The sequence below is a fragment of the Elephantulus edwardii genome, unplaced genomic scaffold, assembly GCF_000299155.1.
Source record: "Elephantulus edwardii isolate Elephantulus edwardi_28Jun2011 unplaced genomic scaffold, EleEdw1.0 scaffold00019, whole genome shotgun sequence".
Classification (NCBI taxonomy): Eukaryota; Metazoa; Chordata; class Mammalia; order Macroscelidea; family Macroscelididae; genus Elephantulus; species Elephantulus edwardii.
In genome coordinates, this window is record NW_006399769.1 from 19466591 (window position 1) to 19476675 (window position 10085).

Below are 10085 nucleotides of genomic sequence, written 5' to 3' on the forward strand. Positions count from 1 at the left end.
AGGAAGACCCTCTATGAGGTGGATTGATTCAGTGACTGGGATAATTGGGATGGGAGTGTCAGAGACAGTGCGATTGGCACAGGACAGAGCGGAGTTTAAGGCTGTTGTACGTAGGGTCGCTATGAGTCGCAGGTGACTCGACGGCACATAACAGCAAGAACTTTAGATTTCATTTACTAACTAGTAAAGGAAATGGATTATTTCTTGTTAGTCTTCCTTTTTCCAAATTTGCTTTTTTTAAAACCAGAAATCTGGACGTTACATTCTGGTTATTGTGTAGTGTATGATATTACTTTTATTTGGCTCTTAGTATTTAACCTGGTTTGGTTTAGTATTAATCATGGAGGCAAATTCTCAGACAGAAAATGTCTTCAGTTTAATTGTGCTACTCCAAAGGGGATCCAGCAACAACGATGAATTTCATATTAGAATGTTCTTATGGAAATTAGGGTATAAAGCTCCAAATTTAGTGTCTTAAAATACACCTTTCAGTAACAGTTTTGCTTATTCTTAATCTTATAAATTATATTGGTCATTTTTTATACATTGAAGTACTCTCTAAAATGTACAGCAAGTCAGTTTTATTATGATTGAATCTTTTCCAGATGACGGTAATGAAACAGAAGTACAGCCACAACAGAACAGCCAATTAATGTGGAAACAAGGTCGACAACTACTTAGACAGTAAGTATTTCAGCTTCACATTATGCATTGGCAAAGGAAGGAAAAATACAAGATTATTCTGTGTTTCTAACTCAATAAAATAATTTTTTTCTCAGTTCTGTACTGTTGAGAAAAGCTTAATATCTTAATATATTATAGTTCCTCAATAGAATTATTATTTTTATTAAACATTAATAAGAGTTATCTATAATAGATTCTCTTGTTGTAATTTTAGCATATCAAGAAGAGAATTTTGAGCTTCCAAATTTTATATCCACTTAAACTTACTTGGGAGGCTCAAAATCACTCCTCGTTTGTTTTGCACATGAATGCGTATATAATTGAAATATAATTCTGATCAGTGCTTACATGCTATCTGTATTAAATTTTTAACCTGTTCTATTTTGAATAGGTTGAAAAATGTACTGAATTAAAACTGGAAGGAATTGAAATCGTGTGTGTAGATACATATTTATGTGTGTTATAGAGTTATAACCATACAACTAAAGAACATAGGGTTTGTCTTATGAGCTAAGACAAAAACTTATGGCCTTTAAGTCAATTGCAGCTCATGACAGCCCTCCAGAATCGGGTCTCTGCGTCTGTAAGTCCTTTGGGAAGGAGATTGGCTCCCCTTCCTCCCTCCGAGTGGCTGGTGGACTCTTCTTAACTGCCTGCTCTAGCACTTAGCAGCACAGCGTGTAACGCACTGCACCACACCACCAGGGCAACTTTATCGATTCAGAGCTGGACCTAGACATTTCCACCATTGTTTTGTAACTTTAATTCTGAACTTCATTTTCTTTCTCTTAAATAGGCACACCTAATATAGTGCTTGAGATATAGATGGTGTTCAGTATCACTAAATACCACAAAAAAGCTCAAAAGTAGCAATCACTGAAATGCAAACAAAACAAATTTCATTAATGAATGTTACAGACCAGTGATAATCACTAACTATAAGCAAGCATCAAGTTTACTTGATGACAAAAATAGACAAGGTAATGAGTAAGATCAATTTATTTTCAACACTTGGTATTAAAAGTTACTAAGGTTGAAAGAGATCTCACAAAGCTATGTGATCAAATAGAAGAAGTGTATCATATCCGTCAGGATAAACTGATTTTTCATTGCTAATAGTAATAGAAAACTTTTTAAAAATTCCTTGGGAAGGGACATTGTATTTGGAAAGGTGAAGAGTCAGTGAAAGAGAGGAAGACTCCCAGTGAGATGGATGAACACAGTGACTGCAGCAGTGGGTTAAAGTGTGTCACAGATGGTGAAGATGACACAGGATAAGACAGGGTTCAAGTCTGTTGTTCATAGGGCTTGGTGTGAACTCAATTAGATGTGACCCAACATCAACTAGAAGGACCTCCTCTGTGTCAGGCACTGTTCTAGGCAGAAATGGAGCAGTGAACCAAAGTCCTGATTTGACTACATGCTGATGTGTAAGAATCTTCACTGGCCTTCGCTTATGAAGAATCACACGTCATATAATCTAGTTTTGGAGTTTTTATTGGTATATCTGGTGGTGTAACAATTTGTCAAAAATAGAAAATCATAACACCTTTCTGTTAGTATACAGCAGCAGTGATGAAATTCAGGAGAATTTGGAAACTAAATGAATTTATGATGAGGTTCAAATGATTGTCATAAGTCAATGTTGATATTTTTATATAGTTTTACTTTAACTGTGGCTGATGAAACTTAGTTTACAATAAAAACTTCCTTTCTGAAGCTGTGACTCTTTGAAAAACACTCTCATGGAGTATATTGTGGAGAAAACCCCTTCACGCTAAAAGCATCTCCCTAGATCTCACACCATTAATCCAGTGACATTTTCCATCAGAAATATTTAAGAAAATATCTACTGGGAAGCCATTATAAAATCGCAGACTCTGGAAGTAAGCTTTCTCCAGTCCTGCCTGAAAGAAAGGGTATGCCACTAGGTATATTAAGGAACAACTTCTTATGGTAAATGTAATGAATAGTGTATTGTATAGTTCTTTGATATGCGTCAGTGACTGAAGAGGCTGGTACTGCAAGAGACAGCCCCATCTGCAGCTGGAAAAGTATTAGCAAACTCTATGAGCATAGTACTGCACTGTTAAATCTTACACAGGCAAGGAATTTAAACAAATAATTTTATTTATATAATAAATTATAGGCTACTGTTTGGCTGAATCTTAAGGTTCTTCTTCACTCAGGTATCTTCAGGAGGTGGGCTACACAGATACCATCCTTGATGTGAAATCTAAACGAGTGCGAGCTTTGTTGGGCTTTTCAAGTGATGTCACTGACAGGGAAGATGACAAAAATCAGGACTCGATTATAAATGGCACAGAGGCTGAAGTTAAAGAGACAGCAATGATTGGGTAAGTATTTCTTTTTCCTGGAAGGTGTTTTAATGCTAATTTTATTTCTTATGAAATATTTTTGTTTTATGAATAATATACTTTCAGATAGTGATATAGAAATAATTATACTTATGTTTCATAAAAATTTTAATTTCATTTCTTAGCAGGAAATTAATAGATTGGAGTTAAACTTATATTTTATTGCTTAATTTAATTCCAGACTACTTAGGAATTTTTTTACTTTATTGGAATTGATATATCTAGTAGAATTTTACTATCTTGAAGCACATTCGTTTTCTGTTAGATCCTTATAAAAGCTCCTATTTGGAAATTAAAAATAAACTTCTGAGGAAGAATTTTCACTGTTGATGACCTGGAAATGACACATACTTTAAAATCCTTTGAAGTAAACTTTAAAAAAACTACCTTTATTTATCTAATAATGCTGTAAATATATTTTTAAGTGTATTTTAAATTGATATATTATCTATTCATGAATAAATTCATAACTTTAGAATGTTCTTTTTTGGATCATTTATTATACAGATACATAGTTCTTTTTAAATGGAACATGAATAGTACAATAAGGAGATTATTTTTTATTGGAAAATATTGGGCCACGGTTTTTAATTAAATAGAAAGCTTGAAGTACTGTGAAAGTCCAATAATGAGGTTACCTTATTTTTAATATATGTAGGCTTAGAAGAATGGTATTCATTGAACTATAATATCATTCATTAATTGAATACATTTTTCAATGAACACTTAGTTCTTGTTACTTGGCACAAAAACTAAAATTACAAGACTTAAGTAAAGATGAAAATATAAGAATTTTATAAATAAAATGCAAACATTTATTAATTAATAATTAGGAATATATTAGCATATTTTTATAAATGTAAGACATAAATTATTCTTCCATGTAGGCATAGATCTTGTGACCATTACTCCTAGTTGTATTTTTCACCTTGATGCCAGACTTTCCATCATTATAAAAATCTCAACAATAGACCACAGAAGTAACATATTTTGAGCTTTTGAAACGGATAAGAGTTACGAGTTTGAATCTGTCAAATTTAGGTAGAAATTGAGAATGGAGATGGAAAGAAAAAAATATATCTCCCAGTTATCTTAAAACATGGGATTTTTGGTTTTGAAAATTCTATTGATGATTTCTATGTTGTTGTTGTATGCCGTCAAGTTGCGTGCAACTCAAAAGTGACCCTATGTACAACAGCTCTGAAGGCTGACCTGTCCTGAGCCAGTCTCACTGACCCTCATTACCCCAGTTACTGTCAGTCCATCTCAAGGGGGGTCTTTCTCGCCTGAGCTTTCCCTCCACCCTTCCTTTCCAAGGACCAGTCCCTTCTGGCCCCATGCCCAAAGTATGTGAGATGGAGTTTCAAAAACCTAGCCTCCAAGGAGAAACTTGGTTTCTCCCTCTCCAAGAAAGATCTTTATTTTCTTGGTCGTGGTCCATAGTATGTTTAAAACTTCTCCAGCACCACAGTTCAAAGACTTCAATTCTTCTGTCATCTTTAGTCAGCATCCAACTCTCTGATGCATAGCAAGTTATTGCAAATACAATTTTTGTGTGTGTGTGTTTACAAAAATGCCTTCTTCTCTTAAGCATTTTGATGAGCTGGAGAGAAATCACTCAATTCTGACCATTAGGAAACTTCCTAATTATTGGTGATTGTATGCCATGAGTCAGTTCTAACTAATAGTATTGCTGTGTACAATAGAATTAAACACTTTATGAATCCAAAGTACTTTTTTAAAAAGAATAGAAGAGAAGCCACTTGCTATTTCAAACTAAAGACCATGGAAATGGAGCAGATAATAATAAACTTTATTTGGAATAATAGTAACAGTAGAAGCAATGTGACATATCTTGGATTAAATTTTATGTAACATTAAGAGGACATTGACTGAGCAAAATGTACATGTTTTAAACCAGAAAATCCGAGTTAACAGATTCTGCCTCCGTGCTGGATAATTTCAAATTTCTTGAAAGTGCAGCTGCAGATTTCAGTGATGAAGAAGATGATGATGATATTGATGGGAGAGAAAAAAGCATCATTGATACTTCAACAGTGAGTTGGATGCTTAACTAATACAAATGTTTTTAATGAACAGAATGCATGCTTTAAAAATAATCCTTGTTTTTGATCCTAAATGCTTAATTGTCGCTACCCCTTTTAATTTAGGGAGAACATGGTGTTTAACATAGGTTTCAAATTCAAGAATGTTTTTAGGATCGTGAATTTCTCTTGAAAATCCTTTCTTTCCTACCTTTTGTTGATTCATTAAACATGACAGCAGTTTGTAGGACAAGGTACTGTGGTAAATGTCATATGTTGTAAGAGTGCTGTGTCATTTGCTGCTATAAGACAGGGATACTGACAAAGACATCATGGTGCGTGGTGGCGGCTGGCATCAACTAGACGTAATGCAATTTTATCTCGTCAAGATTCCAGGTTCTGTGACCACTCGCATTTTTTTGGAAGCCTTTCATTAAATTTCTTCATTGTTTAGTGTTCTTCTATAGTTTTATTCTGATTTTTATAAGATTATAGAACTTTTCCAATATAGAATAATATGTCTCTGAATTGCTACTTCTTTCGTTTCTCTTTTACCATCTACTTGTTTTCTTCTTCCTTCTCCTTCCTCATCCTCCTCTCTGACCAGGAAAGTGTTTGACTTTTCTCCCCCCCCCCCAGTTTATTTAATAAGAAATGGGACAAAAGCTCCACAAAACTAACCCCAGTACTCTCAAATTGATTGTAACTCCTACCACTCTCATTGGGCTTTTAAGACTGTGCATATTTCTGAGATGAACCTTGCCTGTCCTTCTGTGGAGTAGCTTTAATGAATAGAGCTCAAACTTCCATCCTTTCAGTTTGAGGCCCCAGCATGCACTGTATCACTAGAACTCCTTGTATATTAATAGAAGGAGAAGTTGAGGAATATAACACAAACTAAAAGTCCTAAGACTTAGATTTAACTCCTAGGTCAGCCACTAGTTGTTCATTCTTTTAAATAGTTTAATCTTAGTTTTGTAGTTTGTAAGATGGATATTTTTAATAGTTGTTGTTGTTATGTGCCTTCGAGTCACTTGGGACTCATAGCGATCCTATGTAAGAGCCCTCAACACTGCTCTGTGCTTTGCCAACCTAAACATTGCTCTATCCTGTGCCAACCTCACCGTCTCCAACACATTCATTCCCACCACCCCAGTCACAGAATCGATCCAACTCATGGAGGGTCTTCCTCTCCTGTGCCGTCCCTCCACTCTCCCAAACGTGATGTCCCTCTCTAAGGACCAATAGCTCCGTGCAACATGCCAAAAATATGTCAGAAGAAGCTTCAGAATCCTTGACTCCAAGGAGCATTCTGGCTTCACCCTCTCCAAGACAAACCTGTTTGTTCTCCTAGCAGTCCCTGGTATAGTCAACACTTTTCTTCAGCAGCATCACAGCTCAAAAGCATCAATTCTCATTCTGTCATCCCTAGTCACTGTCCAACTCTCCGATGCATAGCACATAATTGGGAAGACTATAGCCTTGATCAGGCGCACCTTAGTCTCCAACCTGACGTTGTTGCTCTTTAGTACTCTTGTGTATTAAACTTGTCTCACAAGTATTTTATGATGAACAAATGAAACACTATATATGGAAATGATTTATAAAGAACTTTCTAAGTGTATCCTGTTCTTTTTACCTTCTACTTCTTGGACTCCGTCAGAAAACTACAAATTACTACATTCAGGTTATTGTTTTGTTGAGCTCCTATTAAGTATTTTTTTCCCCCTGCACATTCAATGATTTATTCATTGCAAATACTTTTTTTAATTTTGTTAATGAAATTTTTTTGTTTTGTTTTTAAAAATTTTGGTTTTTTATTTTATACTGATTTATATAACAGAGCTCAAATACATTGTTTTTCACACAAATTCCTTCCCATCCTATTATTATTTGAGTTTTAATTTTCTCTATATTTTTTTTTCTCCAAAAAAATTAATAGCATGTGTCTTAATTTACTTTAGTGGAAGTAAAAATAATCTTTGATCTATATAGATCACAAGAAAAAAAATGCATTTGTAATAGAAACTGCAGAGTAATCCAAAGGCACACAGTTCAGATCACTGCTCCATGAGGGGAAAGATGGACATTCTCCTCCTGTGCAAGTAATGGCCTCTGTAAACCCTCTGGAGGGTCAACTATGGGTCAGTTCTGATACAGCAACACACAACCACCACCACCCAGTCCTTGTGGTTAAGCACTGCCAACCAAAAGATTGACTTTTTGATCCCAGGCAAAAGATGTGGTGGTGTGTTTCAGTAAAAGTTTGTAGCCAGCAAAATCCAATAGGAGGGTTGTACTCTGTCATATGGGGTCACTGTGAGTGGAAATTTACTTTATGTCATTTCAACATCACCAGTAGTATATTCCTCTAAATTTTGTCAAATACTATCATCACTATGAGTATTTATTTTTGTTTGTGCTAATGATGTTTATTTCTTCTGTGAATGATCTGTTTTATGTTCTTTGACAATTTTTGGTGTGTGGGTTGCATGTCTCTATCTTTTAAGGGCCCTTTATAAGTGGAGGAGTGGAACTTTTATACAATGGGTGGATAGATATAGTTAGGTAGAAGGGCATTTGTGTCTGTGTGTGTATTCATCCATCCATCCATCTTGCACTTCCAGTAAAGAGCCATCCTGAAAATTAAAATACCATTATTTAGCTGCTAATAAAGATTCATAGAGGGAAGTTTTAGCTAATCAAACAGATTCATAATTGTTAGTACTCTCTAGTAAATTCCTTTTATTATTAAATTGGGAAACTGTAGTGGGCATGGTCCACAGGAAGCTGTGCTGTTGACCCAAGACTGAGCCCGCTCTCATTAACCCACTAGCATCTCCTCAGGGGAGTGATGAACAATTTTCTCTTATGCATTTTACATCCTTGGAAACCCAGTGGAGAGTCAGCTCTGTGTCTGTTCCTACTGCAAGACAGTGAGTTTGAGGATTATTAAAGTAGGAGACTGTGTCTTTATTAAAACTTTTTGAAGTCTTTTATTTTATATTAATGCTGCTACCTAGCTTGCTTTTGGGTTTATTTATCAGCAATAACTCTTTATTTCTTTATTCTCCCTTTCTCCATTATTGTAAATAATAGCTGTTAATAGGAAATAGAATTTGTATCTTTAAATTTCAAGGTTGGCAAGTTCATAAAATTTCCTAATGATGTTTTCTATTTTAGTTGAATAAAAAAAATACCCATATTATAAGTTGTTATTGTTGGTTAGTTGCTCTCAACTCAATTCTGACTTTCAGAATGTACAACTGAAGGAAATCCTGTGCTTTTCATGATGATCTCTTCTGTTTTTGATTTAATATGTTTCATCACTGTGTCAGTCGATATTCTGTAGGATGATTTCAGCCTAGTGAGTAAGGAATCAACTAACCCAGAAGCAGGTGGTTTGGATCCATCACCAACCCCACAGGAGGAAGATGGACATTGTCCTTCAGTACAGTTTATAGCCTCTGAAAATTTGGAGGGTCAGCTGTGAGCTAGGTGAAGGTGATTAAAGCAAGAGAAACTAAGTTCCAGAGAGATTCAGTTCAGTGGAGTGTGTCCACAAGATGGCAGTGTTAACACAGCAAGCTGCTCATGAAGGCTGAGGCTGAGATAGTGTCTCATACCAGGAAATGCTCCAGAGAGGCAAATCCTATTGGAAGCCAGAAAAAAAAAATTTTTTTAAAAAAAGGTAAAGGAATTCTCTTAGGAGAGAGAGGAAAGAGAAAGGCAGGATTTATGTACCTAGCTGATTTCCTGGAAACTCCAAGGTGGATAGTCTGTAGATCAGAGAGCTCTAAAGAGCAAAAGCAGCTTGACATGTTTGTAACTACAGGAGTTATTCAGTCTGTAACTAGGAGATACTTGGTGCTCTTTTGCTGGGAATTTAAAGCACACAGACTGGAAATTAAAATCTACTTGTTTATTTTAATAGCAATTATATGTGTAAAAAATTTGAATTTGATGCTAGTCAACAGGCAAGTTTTTTTGACCTTTAGTTTGGTATGAAGAAATTAACAACATAGGATATTTGTATTCACAGGGGCCATCTTTGATTCATTTACATGGCATTATATAATATCTGCATTACTGCTAAGTAAGCTTGGCTAGTTGTTTGGGGTTTTTTTTTATTGTTTGTTTTTAATAAATTAGCCAAGTGAAGACAGTCTCTGTTCACTAGTAGGTAACCTTATGGATGGCCCTTTTACTTCTGCTTTTGTTTCCTGGTGCTATCTACTACCAATTCAGTTTCTTTCTAGGAAGATTTATTTTGCTCTAATTCTAACCACATGGGTATATATATTTACATCTTATCCTTATTTGTCGTGCTACAAATGGGACAGAGATGTGTTTATGGGTAGTTAACGATTCTCACCACTGGACCAATTGGCAGCATCAGGATGGATGGCGAAGAGATTGAGATTATTCACAGCTTCAGTTTGCTCGGCTCCACGGTCAGCACTCTTGGCACCAGCAGCCAGGAAATAAAAAAATGTATTATGATCAGAAAGTCTGCTGTTAGGCACCTTCTAAAGTACTCAAGAGCAGCAATGTCTCTCTGGAGACTAAGGTGCGCCTGATACAGGCCATGGTCTTTGCAATCACTTGTTATGCATCAGAGAGTTGGACAATGACTAAGTAGGATAGAAGGAGAATTGATGCCTTTGAGCTGTGGTGCTGGAGAAGAGTATTGAATGTTACCTGGACTGCCAAGAAAACAAACAGATTCATCCTGGAGAGGGTTAAACCAGGCTACTCCTTAGAGGCAAGGATTCTGGGTCTTCATCTGACATACTTTGGACATGTTGTAAGGAGGGACAGGTCCTTGGAGAGTGACATCATGCTTGGGAGGGTGGAGGGATGGTGCAAGAAGGGAATACCCTCTATGAGGTGGATTGATTCAGTGACTGGGGTAATCGGGATGGGTGTGTCAGAGGCAGTGCGATTGGCACAGGATAGAGCAGGGTTTAGGGCTGTT

At 35.9% G+C, this 10085-nt stretch overlaps 1 protein-coding gene across 1 annotated transcript in view; it reads left to right on the forward strand.

Moving 5' to 3' along the window:
- STRN (striatin, calmodulin binding protein) overlaps positions 1 to 10085 on the forward strand; it is a 167623-nt gene that overhangs the window by 113193 nt on the left and 44345 nt on the right. The window contains exons 4-6 of the mRNA XM_006882355.1: positions 606 to 684; positions 2874 to 3041; positions 4984 to 5119. Coding sequence (XP_006882417.1) covers positions 606 to 684; positions 2874 to 3041; positions 4984 to 5119 — 383 coding nt within the window. The remainder of the gene's footprint in view (positions 1 to 605; positions 685 to 2873; positions 3042 to 4983; positions 5120 to 10085) is intronic.